The following is a 23,523-nucleotide window of genomic DNA, read 5'->3' as shown; positions in this document are numbered from 1 at the left end:
AAAAAAGAAAAAACAGAAAAAAAAAAAAAAACTCAGTAAACCGAGCAATTTCAGAGAGAGCTTATAAACAGGCCAGTGTATCTATCTATGGGAACTTGGAATGAGTATGAAGTAAAAAAAAAAAAAAAAAAAAATATCAATGAAAGGAAAAGGACGGATTGTTTTAGAGCAGACCTTGAAATCTGCCTCAGAATTTGGAAAATTTAAGTTGGAACTTTACCTCATATATAACATATATAAAGATATAGTCTCTACATATATTAACAATGTGAGAAACAAAACTATAATGCTAGTATGATAAAGAATAGTATATCCTTTTGAATTGACACAGGCAAGAAATTTTTAAACAAGAAAACATTTTATAAACTCAATTTCTGTTTAACAAGGATCATCTTAAGTTACACATCAACTCACTTATTTACATTTAACTGAACTATCATCTTAGATAGAAAATGTTTGCAAAGTCTAAAACTGACAAATATATAGAACATAAAAAGAAACTCCTACAAATGATTAAGTTAAATTTAAAAAGGAATCTAGTAGGAAACTGAGCTAACAGAAAAAAAGGAAACGAGAAAACAGAGAAACAAAATTTTAGGAAATAAAAATTTTAAAACTATATTAGTTTGTATTAGTTAACTTATATAACTATTATTAAACTATATTAATAAATTGATTAGCGTGATAAGAAAATAGCTCACCCATGAAATAAGAGTGAGATCTGAATTAACAAAAATATAAAGTACAAGAAAAAGAAATGTCACTTTTTTTGCTGCAAAAAGAATTCTCAGTCTCTCACCTAGTTCCTAATCCCAGCTTCTGAGTACCTTCACTATACTAAGGCTGGGTTCTCGTGAGAAAGATCCCTGCACAAGCCCAACAATTATGTAGCATAAAGCTTTCTTCCCATCTTTCCTTAAGGGTCCTGTGGCCCTTTTGCTTCCCAGGAATAGAGACCAGCTCTCAGTTAACTTTAATCTTAAAGACCCAAAATGCCATTCTACTCTGTCTGTCTAAATGGGGCTCATAGAGGTCAAACTGAAACGGAGCAGGACCCTATGATCCCTGCCCCCCCACCCCTGTCCTCAGTCCGGCTTTTGTCTGTGAAAAAACTTTGGGCAAATAATAAGTTTAATCAGAGAAGTGAGAAAATGCAGAAACAAAGGAAAACAGTCCAACAAGACTAAATAGTATAGTTTAGTCATTAAGCATAGTTAAGGACCTTTAGTTCCTTTTCATGGGCTATATAGCATATTCTGAGCGGTATCCTGTGAGCTGTTTTGTAGATATTGACAGCCCCACCAGGTGGAAGAGGTTAACTACATGATGACCAGGCTGTAGCCATGACGTAAGCTGCCATAATTCCGAGAACTGGCCTCGAAGAAATGGGAACAAACCAGCCCTGGAACTGAAGATTAACTGTACTTAAAGCCATCAAGATGACGCTGGTCAGACCACCACATGACCAATTTCAAGATGACTGTCAGAGCTGACTGTGCTGTTTCTGCATGCAGCCCTCTCCCTCCGTCTACAAAAGCTCTTGCCCACTGATTGTCAGGGTGGGTGGGGCAGTCGACCTTTGGACAGGATTCCGCCCTCCCCCCCGTTGCCAGCATCCAAAATAAAGCAAGCTTTCCTTTCCACCAACCTTGCCTCTTTATTGACTTTTGAGTGGCGAGCAGCCGGACCCCACTTCCGGTTACAAAATGAAAATTAAATTTTTGGCTCAGTCTGTCTCACACGGGGCCCAGTGAATCCACAGAAGTGTGTGTGTTTCACGCTTCTCCATATGTCTTTGGAAGAGACATACACATCCCTTGCACAGTCCCCACAATGGTTCCTCAACTCGTGGAGTGAGGGCCAAACTGAAATCCCTAAAACTACCTCTTGTACAAAAAAACAGTAAAACAAGAGAATATCACAGCTGTTTTGGTTCTGGTACCAATTCCAGTATGTGGAGAGGAAGTGAGGGTCCCCATACCAACAAAAAGCAATTTTCCCACAGCAGCAGCGTACCTAAAAATCCAATTCAATTCTGACACTATCTACCCAGAGATAGCATTTGATTCCACAGGTTAATGGTTCAGTCCTACAAGACTGTGTCCCACCCCCTCCAACACACACACACACTTCAGGTGCCAGTCTCAAGTCCAGGTTATTACTTGTACTTCTGACCAGTTGGCTATAAATCACACGTTCCTACTGCCCACTCCCCCCTTGAGTTTGACTAATTTGCTAGAGCGGCTCACAGAACTCAGAGAAATGTTTTACTTACTAGGTCAACAGTTTGTTATAAAAGGATATAACTCCGGAACAGCCAGATGGAAGAGCTACGCGGGGCAAGGCATCGGAGGAGGGAGCACACAGCTTCCACGCCCTCTCCAGGCACGCCTTCTCCAGGCACGCCTTCTCCAGCCACGCCCTCTCCAGCCACGCCCTCTCCAGCCACGCCACTCGCCCGGCACCTCCTCGTGCTCAGCAACCAGGACGCTCTACAAACCATCGGGGGTTTTATGGAGGCTTCATTACACAGGTGGGATTGATTAACTCATGGCCACTGTCGATTGAGTCAACCTGTGGCCCCTCGCCCCTCACTGGAGATTAGGAGGTGGGACTCAAAGTTCCGGCCTTTTAATCACATGTTTGGCTCTCCAGGCAGCCAGCCCCATCCTTAGGTGGGACCCAAAAGTCACCTCATTAACATAACAAAAGACACCGTTCTTCTCTCATCACTTAGGAAAATCCAAGGGTTTTAGGAGTCTATGCCACGAATGGTGTCAAAGAACAAATACATATTTCTTACTATAAATCACACTATCACAATATCCTTGGGAACTGCTGAGTTTAGGGTCATCATCAGACACGAAAATTGTAGTGGTGGTGATCTTAACACTTCACAATTGACCTCACTTGTTTGGCCAGTCTATGCACATGGTTTGGACATGGATAGTGGTTGGATTATCATAACTGGAGTCAGAGGGTGACTCCAATTACATACTCCTTTGTATGTGGTGTCTGCTAGAGCAAATCAATACATGTCCTGCCACCTGCTATCCAGCTAATGACTTGACAAATGCTTTTCTCTCTTTACCAATTAGAAAGGACAATTAGAAACATTTCACTTTCAGCTGGCAAGAACCCCTTCACTGTTAGACCTCAAGGCAATTCTCCCACTCCATGACAGACAGGAGCCATGATCATCTAGACATGCTACAGGACACCATGCTGATAATCAAATATTGATCACATTATGCTAGATAACTTAGTAGACAAGTGAATGATTCTGGTGGGGAAAAATATTGACATTCTGAGTGCTTGACAATTCAGCAGGGTTTCTAAATGTCTAGTAGTCTGAATCTGATTGGGCTATTCTTCCCATGAAAAATACAAATTTCTATACTTAAGATGACCTAAAGCACAGGAAGACGCACAGAGCTTTTGGGATCCCTTTGCATCTTAGAGAAAACATATTACACACATATTACAACATACCGTGTTGCTATGCCCCATTTATAAAGTAGCACCAAGGTGCTCTGACATTCAGTCCAGATGACCCAGTTCATCTATTCAATGGTGACTGAAGTACTGGTGGCAAATAAAGCTGCTCTGCAGAGACTCCAGAAAGCCCCATGAGAAGAATCACAGTATAGACACCAAGGGTTTTAGAGTAAAGTCATTTATTTTTTTACTGAACACTATTTTTGTTTGGTTAGTTGGTTGGTCAGTTGGTTGGTCCATCTGTCATTCAGTAGGTCAGTCAGCTGGTTGGTTTACAACTTGGCTCTGGCAGAACCTGCACACTTGACCATAAACCAGCAAATGATTCTGCAACCTGAGATGCCCATGAGGAAATAAGTACTATCTGACCTGCCAGGCTATAAGATCGGGCTTGTATAGAAGCAATATAACATCAAGTGGACGTGATCTATTGGAAATCAGGCTCAAGCAGGTGGGAAGAGGACAATTAAGATGCATGGAAATTAGCCCAGACTCACTAAGCACCTATTCCTGCTACACTGCCCCACCTACTTAAATCAAAATTTATGACCTCATGGGGAAAGATAAGTTGATGAAGGATAAATAAAATTCAGGTTATAAAAGGAAAATCAAAATAGTATTGCTAAGAGAGCTTTCTAAAATGCAGCTGGGAGTCCACTGAGGAAGTGTGACTTATGTACATCTGGACCTGGATGGAATCTGACCTTTGACCACTTATTGTCTTAATGCAGGCACTCAGAACACCTGCGCAATGATACTTATCGGATACTTACCACAAATAACTTGTGACAGCCTATCTACTTATTGAACCCTTACCTTAAAATTGCCCTTAAGAATAAATATTTCCTTTCTTGTATCAGAGTCAATCATAATTCTTGCCAGACAACTTTAACAACCTTGTGGCTTTTATCTTTATAAGCCCCTGACTCTTTCCTCTGCTCCAACACTCTTTCAGTTTCACCCAAGTCTCTCTTCTGAATTGCAATTCCTAATAGCCCAAATAAATTCTTATTTGCAGCCTTCTGTACTGCTTGGATGACAAAGTCTACTTTATGATAGGAAAGGATAGATAAAATTCAGGTCTACTTTATGGATAGGTCTGCACAATACATAGGCATCAAGGGGAAATATACTGCCACAGAAATTAAGTTCCATTCAGGAATGGCAATAAAAAATGTGTAAAAGTGAAATGCTTAAGCTGGCTCAAGTGCAGGACCTCTGGTTGTTCACTTTGTGTGGCATGAGATTGGCCGGTGCTGAGCCTACCCTGACTCATGGGAAATGGTTAATGGTGGCTGACCAGTCCAGGGCATAGAAATAATGAGTTTGCAAGATTGGTGACATGGAGTTCTATTCAATGGCCAGGATAGATACTTATAAAACTTTCCACTCAGATAAGCCCCTCATTGCTCCTGAGCCATTCTGTAACATTTCACCTGCATGGTCTTAGTTTTGCAAGGGAATAAACCATGTTAAGTACCGGGTTTTGTTTTGGTTTTCCAGCAACTAGGTTGTTTTAGTGGTGAAACTGACATGATCTTTAGGAGTTAAGATCTTCGTTAGCTGGGTTTTATTATAAGAACCACCATAGCCAAGGCATACTGATTTCTCAAATGCAAGAAATAACTACTGATCACTATAGATGTTTAAATTGAAAAAAACAAAGAAACACAGCTATTTTACTTGCAAACTGTGCTAATTGTTTTCAGCTGTAGCACATAACCAGTAATAGCTCAGTTCTTTATCCTGTGCTAATAACCCGACTGAGGAGAGAATGGAGCAGTTAAGAGCACTATCTCAAAATGAAACAGATTTTACATTATAGAGAGTAAATGTATGTAAAATACTGAATTCTCCATAAGGTATTTTTAGAAATAATTATTTGAATTAATAAACAAACACAGAATTCTGAATTTCAGGTCAATTAAAAAATAGCTACTGAGGGCTTCCCTGGTGGCGCAGTGGTTGAGAGTCTGCCTGCCGGTGCAGGGGACACGGGTTCGAGCCCTGGTCTGGGAGGATCCCGCGTGCCGCGGAGCGACTCGGCCCGTGAGCCACAATTGCTGGGCCTGCGCGTCTGGAGCCTGTGCTCCGCAACGGGAGAGGCCGCGATGGTGAGAGACCCGCGCACCGCGATGGGGAGTGGCCCCCGCTTGCCGCGACTGGAGAAAGCCCTCGCCCAGAAACGAAGACCCAACACAGCCATACATACATACATACATACATACATACATTAAAAAAAAAAAAAAAAGAATGTAAGCAGACAAGAATAGCATTTAAAAAAAAAAATAGCTACTGAGAATCTAGTATTTGCCATTGTACTGGTCAACTGAATACCAAAATAAATAAATAATAGTTTCCTCCAGTATTAAAAGGTTTTTAGTTTAATCACCAATTCTCAAGCAACCGGACACTAATGAAGGCTTTAATTTAGCAATTAATTTAACAATTAATCATGGGCACAGTGGTAGAAATGTGAGTTATAGAAGTAAGCCACTCAATGCTTATCATTTTGAATCGACAGATTGTAATTTTCAGCATTCCAGGTAAGAGGTATGGACACTTTATATTTTTTAACAGGTACTTAACATTCACTAATACTTATCACATCATTTACATGAATACTCTTCCTGTGTTGCATTCTGTCCAATATAGTAGCCATTAGCTACATGTAAAATTTTGACTAAAACTAATTAAAATTATGTAATGTTAAAAATTCAATCCTCAGTCACACTAGCTACATTTTTTTAAATTTTTATTTTATTGTGGTAAGAACACTTATCATGAGATCTACCTTCTTAATAAATTCTGAAGTGTACAATGCAATATTGTTGACTACAGGGAGGGGGAAATGGGGAGTTACTCTTCAATGAGCATAGTTTCAGTTAAGCAAGATGACTAAGTGTTATAGATTGCTGTACAACATTGTACACTAGCCGCATTTGAAGTACACAATGATCACATGTATGTAAGGCCTGCCATATTGTAACATAAAAAATGTTCCCTTATCATAGAAAGGTTTTTTGGTCTCCTGAGTTGAACCTATCTTCCTAATTAACAGAATAGGAGGAAGCACTGAATTTTAAAGGTAATTAATGTTGATCTTTTGTTTCTTCAAGAGTGTATTTTGTTCTATGTAATTCTTAATTCAACCCCTACAGAATAGAATACATTCTATTCTGTTGTAAAATTAATAGCTTACTTTCTTTTCTCTTTCTGGTTGTAAAACAAATGTCTTACTTTCTTCTGTTGGCAAGTGTCTCTTCCCCATTTCTTATAAAGATCTTCATTCCATGCTTCTCTTTGCTCCCATCAAAAGAACAACGGGGGCTTTGTGTGGGTGTTCTGATTGGACGGCCGCAAATCTTATTTACCTTTTAAATAGAAAATATTAAAGACAGTTAGAAACCATGCTCCAGCCTTTCTGAGGATGTAATGTTCACTAGAGTCCAAAACAATGACATATTCTTATTTATACCACACTAATAACCTTTAAGACATACAATGTTTGTTAATTTTTAAATAAAGGGAATCAAATTATCTGTATAAAATGGCAGCCATAATAAATTGATGCTATACACATTTATACAGTTTGCATGCATGCAAGTGCAAAATACACGAATAAAAACATATATGCAAAATCAGAGAACTACATTAATAAACTAGCCTGCTTGTATAAATAAAACTATTTAATCAAAGTAGATATTATTTATGGTTTATATCCTATATATGACTAATTACTTACTTTTACTAATTTTTTTAATAAAACAATTTGCTACTGAATATGTGGTCCATTTCTATATAAGTTCTAAGGGTAGTTTTCTTCTTAAAATGCTTTCTTAGAAATGGCAATAAATATTTTTATATAAGATCTCATTTTGTAATAGTTGTATATCTTTTTCCTCAATCTGGTTTGATTTCAAGGGTGTTACTTATGGTCTCTTTTTTAAAAATTATTTATAGAATTGAAAATTTTATTTTTTAATACTACTTATCTAGTAAAGATCTTCATATGTAATTATCATTGAAAATTAAGTAATTAATTGGACACATTACCATGTAAAGCATCAAAAAAGATTCACAAGATAACTTATATATTTAAAAATGCATAGTCATATAATTAAAAATACATAAAAGCATTGCCTGAGAATGAGGAGACTTTGGTTCCTGTCCTAATTTTTCCTTCTTAATTGCTGAGATCTTGAAAACAGTGGCAGAACTTTTTAAAACTTGATTCTCTTACATGTAAAATGAAAAACTTAGAATAAATTATTCCAAAGTTCCCTTAAAGTTCTAAATTTTTAAAAAATTTTCCATGAATGAGAATTACAGGAATTATGCATCAACTCATTTATTTAAACCATAATTATTTTGTTCCAATATTTGCAAAGAACATGTATTAGATGCTATAGGACATAAAAGATTAGAAACTGAATTTTCCCCAAAAGAGCTGACAATTTAGAAGGAAAGAAAAAACAAACCCCCAAAACATCAAAATGCACCTTAAGAAAAGGCCTGGCCCACACCAGGCTCCAACCCACGCTGCCAATGTGACAGCCCCAGACAACCCCAGAAAAAGCCCTGGCCCATGCTCACTTCGGCTCCAGTCCTCCTGCCAAAGCCACTGGGCACACACAGTCAGCATAGGGATACTCCCAGACAAGGACATACCTTCAAGAGTAGGAGAGGTAATTGCTTCACTTAATTTATAGAGACAAACAACAGAAAGCAAACTTTAATGAAATAGAGATAAGTAGTTTACTTGATAGAATGTTCAAAGTACCAGTCCTATAAAAGCTCACTGAACTCAGGAGAAGGTTATAGGAACACAGTGAGAATTTTAACAAAGAATTTGAAAATGTAAAACAAATATTATATATATAATATATATATATTTATATATATGAACCTCATGGTAGCCAAAAACCAAAAACCTACAATAGATGCCCCAAAAAAAAACAAAGACAAAGGAACCCAAAAGTAATACTAAAGAAAATCATCAAACCACAAGGGCAGAGACTAAAAGAAGAAAAGGACAGAGAAGAACTACAAATACCTCCAGAAAAGAATGAACAAAATGGCAATAAGTACATACCTATCAATAATCACTTTAAATATAAATGGACTAAATGCCCTAATCAAAAGACATAAGGTGGTTAAATGAATAAAAATAACAAAACCCATCCATACACTGTTTACAAGATATTCACTTCAATGCTGAAGACACACACAGACTGAAAGTGAGAGGATGGAAAAAGGTATTCCATGCAAATGGAAACAAAAAGAAAGCTTCAGTAGCAATACTCATATCAAACAAAATAGACTTGAAAACACAGTCTATAACAAAAGACAAAATAGGACATTACATAATAATGAAAGAGTCAATCCAAGAAGAATTCTTAAACATGTATAAACCTAACTTAGGCATACCTATATACATAAAGAAAATATTAGCAAACATAAAGGGAGGAAATGACAGTGATACAAAAGTAGGGGACTTAATACCCTACCTGCAGCAATGGACATATAATCTGGACAGAAAATCAGTACAGAAACATTGGCCTTAAATGACACATTAGACTAGATGGACTTAATAGATATCTACAGGACATTCCATCCCAAAACAGCAGAATACATATTCTTTTCAAGTGCATATGGAACATTCCCCAGGATAGATCACATGCTAGGCCACAAAACAAGTCTCAATTAATTGAAGAAGACTGAACTCATATCAAGCACCTCTTCTGACCACAAAGATAAGAAACTAGATATCAGTTACAGGGAGAAAACCGGAAAAAACACCAACACGTGGAGAGTAAACAACATGCTACTATAAAACCAATGTGTCAATGAAGAAATCAAAAAATACCTTGAGACTAATTAAAATAAAGACACAACTTTCCAAGATCTATGGGATGTGGCAAAAGCAGTCCTAAGAGGGATTTATAGTGATACAAGCCTATCTCAGGAAACAAGAAAAATGTCAAAGAAGCAATCTAACTTGACACCTAAAAGCACTAGTAAAAGAAGAACAAACAAAGACCAAAGTTAGTAGAAGGATGGAAATAGTAAAGATTAGAGTAGAAATAAATGAAATAGAGAACAAAAAAAAAAAAAGGAAGAAAAGATCAATGAAGCTAAGAGCTGTGTTTTTAAAAATATAAATGAAATTGATAAACCCTTAGCTAGACTCATCAAAAAAAGAAAAAAAAAAAAGGGAGAGAGGGCCCAAATAAATAAAATTAGAAATGAAGAAGTTACAACTGACATCCCAGAAATACATACAATCATAAGAAAATACTACAAACAATTATAAGCCAAAATTTGGACAATGTAGAAGAAATGGATAAATTCCTAGATACATACAATCTTCTAAGACTGAATCTGGAGGAAACAGAAAATTTGTACAGGCCCAATAATATTAATTAAATGAAATCAGCAATCAAAAAACTTCCAACAAACAAAAGTCCAGAACCAGATAGCTTCATAGGGGAATTCTACTAAACATTTAAAGAAGAGTTAATACCTATTCTTCTCAAATTATTCTGAAAAACTAAAGAGGAAGGAATACATCCAAACTCATTCTACAAGGTCAGCATTACCCTGATACCAAGACCAGCCAGAGATATTACAAAAAAAGAAAATTACAGGCTAATATCCCTGATAAACATAGAGGCAAAAATCCTCAAAAAAAATTAACAAACTGAATTCAACAATATAAAAGGACCATAGATCATGATCAAGTGGGATTTATTGCAGGGATGCAAGGATGGTTCAATATCCACAAATCAATTAATGTGATACACCATATTAACAAAAGGAAGGATAAAAAAATCACATGATAATCTCAATAGATACAGAAAAAGCATTTGACAAAAGTCAACATCCATTCATTATAAAAACATTCAACAAAGTTGGCATACAGGGAACAAGCTTCAACATAATAAAGGCCATTTATGAGAAACACACAGCTAACATCATACTCAACAGTGAAAAGCTAAAAGCTTTTCCTCTGAGATCAGCAACAAGACAAGGATGCTCACTCTTCTCACTTTTATTTAACAAAATATTGGAAGTCCTAGTGACAGCAGTCAGACAGCAAAAAGAAATAAAAGGCATTCAAATTGGAAGAGAAGAAGTAAAACTATCACTATTTGCAGATGACATGATAATATATATAGCAAACACTAAAGACTCCACCAAAAAACTACCAGAACTAATAAACGAATTCAGTAAAGTCACAGGATATAAAATAAATATACAGAAATGTGTTGTATTCCTATACACTTATAATGAACTATCATAAAGAGAAATCAGTAAAAAAAAATCCCATTTACAATGGCATTAAAAAGAATAAAATACCCAGGAATAAATTTAACCAAAAAGGTGAACCACCTGTACTCTGAAAACTATAAGACACTGATGAAAGAAATTGAAGACAACACAAATAAATGGAAAGATATTGTGTGTTCATGGATTAGAAGAATTAAGATTATTAAATACACAAATATTTACAATTGCCAAGATATGGAAGCAACCTAAGTAAGTGTCCATCAATTGATGAATGGCTAAATAAGATATGGTATATAGAGTTGACCCTTGAACAATGTGGGGGTTAGGGGCACCAACCCCATACAGTCAAAAATCCACATATAACTTTATAGTCCACTCTGCATATCCACAGATCCACATCCATGAATTCAACCAACTGCAGATAGTGTCGTACTGTAGTACATATTTATCAAAAAAAATCCACATATAAGTGAACCTGTTCAAACCCACATTGTTCAAGGATCAACTGTATATACAATGGAATATTACACAGCCATTAAAAAAAGAATGAAATCTTGCCACTTGCAACAACATGGATGGACCTGGAGGGTATTATGCTAAGTGAAATAAGTCAGACAGAGAAAGACAAATACTATGTTTTCACTTATGTGTGAAATACAAGAAAAAACAAATAAACAAATATAACTAAATAGGAACAGACTCAAATATAGAGAAAAAGCTAGTGGCTGCCAGAGGGGAGGCAGGTGGGGCGGGGGGGGGGGGGGGAATGGGCAGATTAGATGGAGGGGATTCAGAGGTACAAACTATCAGTTATAAAATATAGGTCACAGGGATGTAATGTAGAGCACAGGGAATATGGTCAATAATATTATAATAACTTTTCATGGTGTATATAAAAATATTGAATCATTATATTGTACACCTGAAACTAATATAATAAGTCAACTATACTTCAATAAAAAAAGAAAAAGAAGTAACACTGTAACATGTAGAAAATGAACAGATTAACTCTGTTTGGGGTGCTTAGGGAAGAGCTTCAGTAGGTAATGTCTAAATGGCAGATTAAAAGATAAACTAGTGGTTTGTCAGGTAGACAAAGCAGGAAATTTCCAGGAGAGAGCAGAAAGGCAAAGAGGTGTAAACAATTTAACATGTTTCATAGAACAAAATGTGCATAGTGAAAGAAAGCAGTATAGCAAAAGGTAAGACATAAAAAATGCCATGATATATATGGTGAAGGATGTTAATCAGACATTGTGGTAATCATTTCACAATATATACAAACATCTAATCATTATGTTGTACATCTGAAACTAATTTAATGTTATAGATCAATTATATCTCAATTCTTAAAAAATGCCTTAATATGTCTTGGATATCAAGCTGAAGAACTTGCTTAAGCAAATGGAAAGCAGGCAAAAGCTTCCAAGGTGGAAAATGGTTGCTTAACGATTTCCACAAGAGAAAAATCATCATAACAGCAGTTTTCAGGGAGGGAGATGAAAGGTCCTCCAGTAGAACACTAGAGAAATGCTGGGGCCCAAAGTCAGCAGAAGAAGTGGTGAAAGAAGCAGCAGATATAGAGGTAGACAGGAGGGAGAGATAGTAGCTTGGAGACTGATTAGATATAAAATGTTTTCCGAACAAAGAATAATGATGGAAGGCAGAGGGAAAATCTTGAGAGAGACAAGTGCAAGAAAAATCAGGCTGACATCAAAAATGGATAAAAATTTGGTTCGCCCGGAAAGAAGGGAACATGAAGGGTAGTAGTAAAAGGAAATTATGTTTGAAGAGTAGGTTGGAGTCAGATCTTGGAGGGTTTAAAATGATAAGCTAAGAAGTTTTATTTATTAGACAAAACCTCTGATGGCTGTTGAATAGAAAAGCAAAATTCCAGAGCTGATATTTAGCAATGTATCTGACAGCCCTGTAGAAGTTGGACTAGAGAGAGAGAGACCTATTAAAGGGAGGTAAACTGTTAATAGATCCTGAAGTTCGTAGGAAAGAGAATTTTATTCTGAAGTACAGTAGTGACAGTGTCCATGAAGAGAAGGATTCATGAATCACGTACAGAGAGAAGAGAAGAAGAATCAGCAGGGCTAAATCCAGAACACTGACAACACCAAATGCTGGCGAGGATGTGGAGTAACAGAAACTCTCATTCACTGATGTTGGGAATGCAAAAGAGTACAGCCCCTTTGGAAGACAGTTTGGCAGCTTCTTACAAAATCAAAAAAAAAAACAAAAAACTTTTATCATATGATCCAGCAATCACACTCCTTGGTATTTACCTAAAGGAGTTAAAAATTTATGTCCACACAAAAACCTGCACACAGATGTTTATAGCAGCTTTATTTATGATTGCCAAAACTTGGAAGCAACCAAGCTGTCCTTCAGTAGGTAAATGGATAAAGAAACTGTGGTCCATCAAGACAACAGAACATTATCTAGTGCTAAAAAGAAACAAACTATCAAACTGTGAATAGACATAAAGAAAATTTAAATGCCCATTACTAAGTGAAAGAAGTCACCCTGAAAAGGATACTGTATGATTCCAACTATATGACATTCTGGAAAAGGCAAAACTATGGAGTCAGTAAAAAGATCAATGGTTACCAGGGGTGGGTATGGGTGGGGGGGATGAATGGAGAAACAGAGAGGATTTTTAGGGCAGTGAAAACTACTCTGTATGATACTCTAATGGTAGATACATGTCACTATATATTTGTCCAAACCCGTAAAATGTACAACACCAAGAATGAACGTTAAACTGTGGATTTGGGGCGATAATGATGTGTCAGTGCAGGTTCATCAGTTGTAGTCAATGTATCATCCCTGTGGTGGAGGATACTGGTAACAGGAGAGGCTCTGCACGTGCTGGGGCAGGTGCTATGTGGGAAATCTTGGTACCGTCCACTCGATTTTGATGTAAACCTAAAACTGCTCTAAAAAAATAAGGTTTGTTTTGAAAAAAAAATCAACAGAACTCAGCAAATTACTGAAAGTGAGAAGTTAGGGATGTATAAGGTCAAGGTATTAAAAAGCTCAGAGTGAATTTCCAATCACTGAAGTGGAAAAATAGTGATAGTGGAGTGTAAATATATTAACAAGTTGCTAAAATATTCATTACAAAGGTGGAAAGTATCTTCACTGTCAACAACTCCTAGTAACAAGAACCAAGGGAAGATGGTATAAGTTGATGGCGGAAATGTCAAGACTAACACTGTTTGGCGACACTACAGGAGATTTTGAAATAAAGGAGAAGAGTAAAAGGGAAAGGGATGGCAATTATGATCCCATGTTATGAGCCATAGAGCTCTAGACAAGTTATGGAACTTCTACAAATCCCAGTTTTCTCATCCTTTAAACTTGAGAAAATAAAACCAGTTTGCAGTTGCCAGTTAAGGAAAATCTTATCTCACCCTGTCGATCCCATATTGGACCTAAGACCATATCTGCTATTGCACATATTTCCTAGGAAGGCAGAAAGATAGCTGAAAGTACCAGCCTCACATTGTTTTTATTCCCATTATCATCTTTGCAATTTGTTTTACAAGGATAAAAGAAAATGTACAAGCCATAGACTTATAAGTCATCTTTAATTGTATCCAAAGGTACAAGCATATAGAGCAGATTCCAATACATACAAATAAATTTCAGAGCCCTTATATGTGTTGACTTGCTATCAGGGAGCTCCACTTCACGCTTTATTGAAAGGGAATGGAAAACCATCTGTTACCAGCACATTAGCCTGTCACCTTAGCTCCCCTGAGTGAGCCGATTGGGGTGGACCATTTCAATACTAGCACCTTCTTGCTATTGAAAAAATCCCTCACACTTACTTTGACAATTTTTCATCTTTGACTTATACTGCAATTTCCTCCTTATTCTCCCCCCTGGTCTCTACCATTCTCCCCTGCAATCAGTCTGAAGTGTCTTGAAAAAAAATAGTTTTCCTCCCTAATGCTTATCTGTGTCTGCTTTAAGTTCCATCTCTGGCTTCTCACTGATTTTCAAATTCCCATCTCACCTTGAAATAACTCTCTGAGTTTCTCCTAACCCATAGCGCTTCTCCCACTCTGCTCAAGTATTTGTTTTAACAACTCCTTTTCACTTAGCTGACTTTCTCCATTCTCACTGTAATCATGGCCCTACATATAAAGTGTAAACTTCTGTTTACAGCCTCCCTCTGTCTGTTCACTCAGTCTTATTTAAATCTTCAAATATTCAAAGCTTTTAGCTAATAACCCCAAAAAGCTTTGTAAGAAACAACTTAAAACTGTTCATTTTCGTTTGACATCCATCAGCAGAGCTTCCATTTAGTTTGCAATGATCTTTTAAAATGTTTATTAATAATAATGAAATTGCAAAGCAAAAATGTTTAAAACACTATAACTTGAAAAACAGTGAATGTGGAGATACTGTGAGTGTTTATTAAGCAATCTGTTTCAGAGGATGAGGCAAAGGTAGACTCTACATCACTGTGTATGCAACAGGTGACCGAACCAGGCCATATCTAGGATGCTTGGTGTTAAAATGAGAGCTGGTTAAAAGAAATTACATAAGATATGACCCTGCAAGCATGGTGGAAAACAACAACAATAATAATAAATAACAGATAAAAATAAGAAACAGAATGGTTTTGTGTCAAATATGTTGTGCTCCATTATATTAAAAGCTACTTTTAAACTATTTGGAGGGAACATACTATTGGCAATTTTTCTAGTGTTAACAACAAATGTGAGTTCATTAATTTTCTCTTGCCCAGTTCCCTATGATTCTCAGAAATGGTTTGCCAAAGAACTGGCTGGTGTTAGGGGTAAAATCTGTTACCACAAATCAGAATGAGGCTAACTTTTCCAGACGCAGATGAAATCCATGATTTTAGCTTTATTCCCATGAGAACAAACTTAGAAAAGTAGGTTGGGCCAGATCATAAGGGTTTGGGAGGGGGCTTAATTATACAAGGTTCATGAAGTTTGGACTTCATTTTGTAGACTATGGCAATGTATTCACGATTAGCAAGCCAAGGAAGAGCATTATCAGAGCCTCATTTTAGAAAGATCTGGCCGACAAGGAGACATTTCCCATAGGTAAAACAAGAAAATACTAGAATAAACCTAATAAGAACCCACAAAATCTGAAAAGAAGAGAGAGGGAAAGCTCTTTTATAAGTAGAATGAATGGGATTTGGCTACTGGTTGATTCACTATAAGAGATTAAAAAAAGAAGAAGAAATAAAGCTGTTAGTTTCGAATCTGTCAAGCAGGGCAAATAAAGATCCAATAACCAATATGTGGAAGTTAGACCATAGAATAAGTTTACTGTTTGGGTTTATCTGCTCCTCAGAGTAGGAGGTGAATTCTAATTTAGAACTTGGATTTGGAGGTAATTCTAAAAGATGGTTCTAAATGGTGGATTAGAAATAAAGAGAAAGTTAATGACTAGAATTACCTGCATAGAGCCAATAGTTAAAGCCATGAAAATGGAAGAAATTACAAAATGTATATAGAATGTAAAGAAGGTCAGAAAGAAAATCTTTCAGAAGCAGGAGAAAGAGAATTCAGATAATACACCCCCCCAAAAGAGAGAGAGAGAGAAAGAAGAGGAACTGGAAAGGAGGAAGAGGAGAAGGAAGGGATAAAGGGGGAAAAAAGAAGGAAGAAAGGAGGGAAGGAAGGGAGGGAGGGAAGGAGGAAGGACTTTAGACTAACAGAGCTGGAAGTCCCATAGAAGATATCTAACCTTAACCTAAGGGTGGCAAAATTGAATCCCAAAGCAGGATAATAACTTTGCTAAGACTGAATCTAGTTAGTGGATGAGTTTCTATTTATTATAGAATCAATGGTCTCTTCTTTATGATTAGTGGTATTTATCTTCATCTGTTGTGTGGGATTCACATTATATAAGTCCTAGTTCCTAAGTGTCTTACATAAATTAAATAATCTAGATTGAAAATGATCTAGATATATCCCATTTCCCCTATGTATGTGGGAGTGGATGAGAGGAAACATGGCAGTTATTTCTCTTTAAGATTCCTAGGAATGAATAGGGGTCGGGAAAAGGAGGAACTACAAGGATATTAGACAACTTGATTTCTCACCTAGGTTTAGGAGGAAAACTAGGATAACTGATTGATGAAAAGAAGTCCTCCCATGATACACAACTCCCAAATTCCAATTTTATGAGACAGTAATGTAAGAGTTTCCTCTCTTCTACAGAAGGGCAGGTAACATCATAAAAAAGAATAGTCAGTAACTTCCTGATCTGCAAACTACCACAATGAAATTATCTGGTCTGATCAAATAACTGCTCAACAATTAGAAAAGCAAAATTGATAATGTAAATTGATATGGCCACTATGGAGAACAGCATGGACATTCCTTAAAAAACTAAAATAGAATTACCATATGACCCAGCAATCCAACTACTGGGCATATAACCAGAGAAAACCATAATTCAAAAAGACACATTCGGCCCAATGTTCATTGCAGCACTATTTACAATAGCCAGGTCATGGAAGCAACCTAAATGTCCATTGAGAGACAAATGGATAAAGAAGATGTGGTACATACATACAATGGAATATTACTCGGCCATAAAAAGAACGAAATTGGGTCATTTGTAGAGACGTGGATGGACATAGAGACTGTCATACAGAGTGAAGTAAGTCAGAAAGAGAAAAACAAATAATATATATTAACACATATATGTGGAATCGAGAAAAATGGCACAGATGAACCAATTTGCAAGGCAGAAATAGAGACACAGATGTAGAGAACAAATGTATGGATACCAAGGGGGGGAAAGTGGTGGGGGGGGCATGGCGGGATGAATTGGGAGGTTGGGATTGACATGTATACACTAATATGTATAAAATAGGTAAGTAATAAGAACCTGCTGCATAAAAAAATAAAATAAAATTCAGAAAAAAAGAAGAAAAGCAAAATTGGCAGATTTCATTATAACTGTCACACTTAACATATGTTCCATGTTCTCAGATTTATGAATCCTCAATATTTTCTTAAAAAATCAGATTTGTTTCCAGTATGAAAATGCTTTTCATATTGCTACTGATCTGTAGTTGCACCTGAAATCCACGCTTCACATCAAAACCTTTCTAATCCACATTTAAACTGTATATGAAACACAGAACTGCATATGAAAATATTTTAGTGAATAACTGTTATTTCTGGTATTGCAAATAACGTTTATAAGTTACCAAACATTTAATGCCATCTTCTTCAGTGCTCTTCACCTGGAGGCAATTGACAAACGCTGGTGTTAACGATATTATTATAACTGCATATTGAATACCTGTGATGGTTAATTTTACGTGTCACCTTGACTGGCCACAGGGTGCCCAGATTCAACATTGTTTCCATGAAGGTGCTTATAGATCAAATCAGCGTTTGAATCAGTGGACTCAGTAAAGTAGATCACTTAGCCAACCTGAGGAGGCATCATCCAATCCACTGAGGGAAGACAGAGGAAGGAGGAATTCTCCCCTCCCCCACCCAACCCCAGCCTCACTGCCCAGGTGCGTCATCTCACCTCCTTCAGCTCTCAGACTGGGGTTCACACCATCGGCTCCCCTGGTTCTCAGGCCTTTGGACTCAGACTGGATTATACTACCAGCTTTCCAGAGTCTCCAGCTTGCAGACAGCAGACTGTGGAACTTCTCAGCTGCCATATCGTGTGAGCCAATCAATTCCTCAAAATAAATACCTTCTGATATATATTCATCCTATATATCTTATAAGTTCTGCTTCTCTGGAGGACCCTGACTAATACAATGCCAAAATCAGGCTTCATTAAATCACATATCTTTTAATGGTTGTACAAATTGTTATTAACATCACAAATAGTCTTTATTGTGGTTTAATTCTGTTTTGATACATGTAATTAAGTGACTGTAATATCCTGTTTAATTTTCCCTTAAATAATCAAATATATTAATTTCCTTCTTATGTCATTGTATTTTGACTGAAGAGGTATACATCTTCTCATCCTATAGATACATATCATAGTGTCCCCCATATAACATAACATAATTTATGAACTCAACCTTTAAATCAGGTAGATTCCACCCAAAACATGATCCTAGTATATTTTTCAATATAATGCAACACATACTTCAGTGAAAGTATAAAAGTATACTGGATGAATATTGATAAACCTTGAAACAACATTAAACGATACTAATAATATAAGCAGAGATAAATTTCAGCAAAGTTGAGCTTGAGCTATTCATAAAATATATTCTACTTTCCTGACAATTTCCATTTGTAAGCCAGATATTTTCCCAGCCAAAGTTACATTTGGTGAAAAAAATTAACTTCATGATGATTAGAATTATTGCATGGTGATAGTATATTACTATAAAAACTTTTGCTAAGTTTGTATTAATGGAAATACAAAAATACATGATTATGGACCATCACACCCTAAAACTGTGGAAACACCATCATTCAGATAATATACATGTTACTTAGAAGTTCAAATAATTCCAGAAGCCAGCTGTGGAAAAGATATAAAAGTTATAACTATAATACCACTTTTAAAACACTAGTATATTTTAGTATTGCAACAAGGAATATTTATAGCAAGTTATAAATTATTAAGGCTCTACAAAGAACTTCCTTTAAATATATTATCCATAAGAATTCTAAATTTGTACAAGGTGCCCAGTTCCCAGGAAAAAGCAAATAAAACGGTGTTAAAGTTGAAGAAGGGCGAAAACACCTACAGTCTCCACCTTGCAAGGGCTAGAAATATGTTTACTCTATAGTTAGCAAAGAGCAAACAAGGCCCTTTTAAAAGTATTTACTTGGAGCCACAGAATGTCTGGTCTTGGGTGGTTGCTTTCTGTTAGTCTTTCAATTTTCCAGAAGTTGCTTCTCCATATGGATTTTTGTAGCTATCATCATAAAGTTGCCACCCAAACTCATTTTATATTTAAAATTAAAAAAGAAGAAGATGGAAGAGGAGAGAGAGGAGGAAGAGGCTGGACAGAAGCAGAACAATATTTCTATGATCTTCTGTTTGGCCCATTGTGAGCAGGATCTCCAGTCTGCCCTGCTACTTTTATACACCTACAAATTAAACCACCAGAGGGAGCGTCTGCATTTCAGTCCTATTCTTAATCATTAATTAAACTTATTGTATGGATCCATTTTAAATCATTTAGTTCAGGCCTCGCAGAGAAAAATACAACTTGTAGACCAAAGTGACAAATACCTAGATACATGAGATCTCCATAAAAATCCAGTCTTTTATGAAAAACTACTAGACTGAGAGTACACTACCAATTTGGTTAAATGAAAAGAGGAAAACCAACTCAGAATTGTGGATTAATTTGTCCTAACTGAGCTGTCTTGGAGTCAGGAAGAGGAAGAGACTGAAAATTGACCATGACAGTCAATTATTTCCCCTCTTTCTCTTTCCTTTCCTTCTTCACTTCCTCCCTCCCTCCGTCCTTTCTTCCTTTTTTCCTTCCTTCCATTTACAAGGACACATTAGTTTAGAAAGTTCCCAGGACTGAAAGTCAAACATGTGCATTTTAGTCCTTATTTAGCTACAGATTGCAATGACAATAAACTGAGCACCTATTGTTTGTAGGGCATTATTCTAAGAGCTGGGAATAAAGTGAAAACTTTCTCCCAAGATGCTTATATTCTAGCAGGGGAAACTGAAAATAAATCATTAACTAGATTACTTTTAGGTCTTGATGAATGTTATTCAGTTAAAAATGGATATTTGCCAGACTGATGGGATAGAATGAGGATGGACAGCTTCCACTAAGTGGTCAAGAAAGACCTTTAAAAAGTAATATTTGAAAGAAAAAAAAAAAAGTAGTATTTGAATTATGTTCTGAAGTGAAGTAAAGAGGCAACCATGGAAAGATGACAGGGAAGAGCTTCATATATAGAGAGAACAGTAATTAAAATAGCCCTGGGAAAAGAAGAATAGGAGGCTGCTGCAATTGAAAAATACATTATAGTAGAGGGGAGTAAAGAGAAAGAGAACAGAGGTAGGCTGGCCAGATGATACGGTTTCACATACCACATAGTCTGCCAAAGGGTGAGTTTGTATTGTAAGTGGGTGTTGAAGTCAATGGAGAGTTTTGAGCTTAATGATAATCCAATCTGTTTTGTTTTAAAAATATCACACTGGGTGTTGGTCGGAGAGAAGTCTGAGCAAGATGTAAAAAAGTAATAGACAAGATGGAAACAGTGAATCCAGATGTAAAGTTTTGGGTATGGTTCAGGGTATGATGCTGACTTTGCTGAGGATGGTCTATGAGGACTGAGATCTAGTTGACGGTGGAGACAACAGGACTTAAGTTTAGATTGAATATAGTAAGTGAAGAACCAGTGGATTCGAGAATGACTTCCAGTACTTTTTGGCTGAAGCATCTGGGCAAATGGAGATAGAGAAGAATGGATTTGGGGAGAAAATGAAAAGACTCTTTGGGACATGTTTGGCTTTCTAAGACTATTATTCATCCAAGAGGAGCTGCCCAATAGGCTATTAGTTATATGAGCTGAAAACTCAAGGGTGAGATCAGGCAAGACGTATAAATGTGGTTGTCTACAGCATGTACTTGGGATGAGTAAAGATAGAGGAGGGGGCTGAAGACTGATTCCTGGGGCATGACAACATTTGCTGGTGGAGACAAAGAGAAGTTGAAAGAGACTCTGAGAAGTTTCCAGACAAGTTGGAGGAATCCCAGGAGAGTGGGCTATCGCAAAATGCAAATGAAGTATTTTTTTTAAAGAGGAAGTGATCAGATATGTTCAAAGTGACTGATGGAAATTAACCATTGGATCTTATGAGAAAAAACCATTGGTGATTTGTGAAGAGTGTGCTTTTTATGGAGAATTGTGGTAGAATGCATAGTCTTCAAGGGGAGAATAAGAGAGAAAAAAGATAAGAAAGCAGAGACTGTGAAAATACACCAGTCTTCCATGGAGTTTTGTAGCAAAGGCGAGTAGATTTATGGGATATAGCCTAGATAGGCATGGAATCAAGTACATGTTTTGTTTTCTTTTGTTCTGTTTTATTTTGTTTTGTTTTGTTTTAGGACAGTAGCTTTTACAACATGATTGCATGTTTAATGGCAGAGACCGCATTTCAGATAATTTGATACTAAATAGTTCTAATAGTTCAAAACAAGTGAGTTATTTTTCAAAGTGTGTGAGTGCCAGGGAGACATGTAGTTTAAACAAATAACCTGAACTTGGAATGCCTTTACTTCTGCAATTATCCATAGCTGCTTAGAATTGTGTTCACATGCATTGGAGGTGCTAGATCATAGAATGTAGATTGGGCAAGGAGAGAAATAAGGGGGAAAATGGGAAAGGAGAGTAAACATGTTGGACATTTCCATAAGACAAAATAATTTTTGGATTAGAAATACAAGAGTAATTAAACTGCAGTGGTAGGAAATGATGACCATAATGTGAGAATTACAGATTTCAGAGATGGTGCCAGTACTAGTGATAGGTTTGGGAAGGTGGGAGTGATTAGGGATAGGGTCAGATTACAAGATATGCAGGTTGGACTAATTTTTTTTTAATTTTTATTGGAGTATAGTTGCTTTACAATGTTGTATTAGTTTCTGCTGTACAGCAAAGTGAATCAGTTATACATATACATATATCCCCTCTTTTTGGGGATTTCCTTCCCATTTAGGTCACCACAGAGCACTGAGTAGAGTTCCCTGTGCTATATAGTAGGTTCTCATTAGTTACCTATTTTATACATAGTAGTGTATACATGTCAATCCCAATCTCCCAATTTATCCCACCCCTTCTTCCCCCCTTGGTATCCATAAGGTTGTTCTCTACATCTGTGTCTCTATTTCTGCTTTGCGAATAAGTTTTCATCTGTACCATTTCTCTAGATTCCACATATAAGAGATATTATACAATATTCGTTTTTCTCTTTCTGACTTACTTCACTCTCTGTATGACAGTCTCTAACTCCATCCACGTCTAGGCAAATGGCTCAATTTCGTTCCTTTTTATGGCTGAATAATATTCCATTATATGCTTCCATGTCCTGGCTATTGTAAATAGTGCTGCAATGAACACTGGGGTGCATGTGTTTTTGAATTATGGTTTTCTCCTGGTATACAGCCAGGAGTGGGATTGCTGGGTTGTATGGTAGTTCTATTTTTAGTTTTGTAAGGAACCTCCATACTGTTCTCCATAGTGGCTGTACCAATTTATATTCCCACTAACAGTGTAGGAGGGTGCCCTCTTCTCCACACCTTCTCCAGCATTTATTGTTTGTAGATTTTTTGATGATGGCCATTCTGACTGGTGTGAGGCAATACCTCATTGTATCATAGTTTTGATCTGCATTTCTCTAATAATTAGTGATGTTGAGCATCTTTCATGTGCTTGTTGGCCATCTGTATGTCTTCTTTGGAGAAATGTCTATTTAGGTCTTCCACCCATTTTTTGATTGGGTTGTTTGTTTTTTTGATATCGAGCTGCATGAGCTGTTTGTATACTTTGGAAATTAAACCCTTGTCAGTTGCTTCATTTGCAAATATTTTCTCCCATTCTGAGGGCTGTCTTTTCATCTTGTTTAAGGTTTCCTTTGCTGTGCAAACGTTTTTACATTTAATTAGGTCCCATTTGTTTATTTTTGTTTTTATTTCCATTACCCTGGGAGATGGGTCATGGACTAATGATCTTAGATAATGCAAGCGTTTTGAAT

At 36.6% G+C, this 23,523-nt stretch overlaps 1 protein-coding gene across 1 annotated transcript in view; it reads right to left on the bottom strand.

Moving 5' to 3' along the window:
* Positions 1 to 23,523, bottom strand: part of GPC5 (glypican 5) — a 1,362,497-nt gene that overhangs the window by 1,058,547 nt on the left and 280,427 nt on the right. The window contains exon 4 of the mRNA XM_036832100.1: positions 6,739 to 6,872. Within this exon, the coding sequence (XP_036687995.1) occupies positions 6,739 to 6,872 (134 nt within the window). The remainder of the gene's footprint in view (positions 1 to 6,738; positions 6,873 to 23,523) is intronic.

This window comes from Balaenoptera musculus, chromosome 18, assembly GCF_009873245.2.
Source record: "Balaenoptera musculus isolate JJ_BM4_2016_0621 chromosome 18, mBalMus1.pri.v3, whole genome shotgun sequence".
Lineage (NCBI taxonomy): Eukaryota > Metazoa > Chordata > Mammalia > Artiodactyla > Balaenopteridae > Balaenoptera > Balaenoptera musculus.
This window is presented reverse-complemented; position numbering and strand designations above follow the sequence as displayed.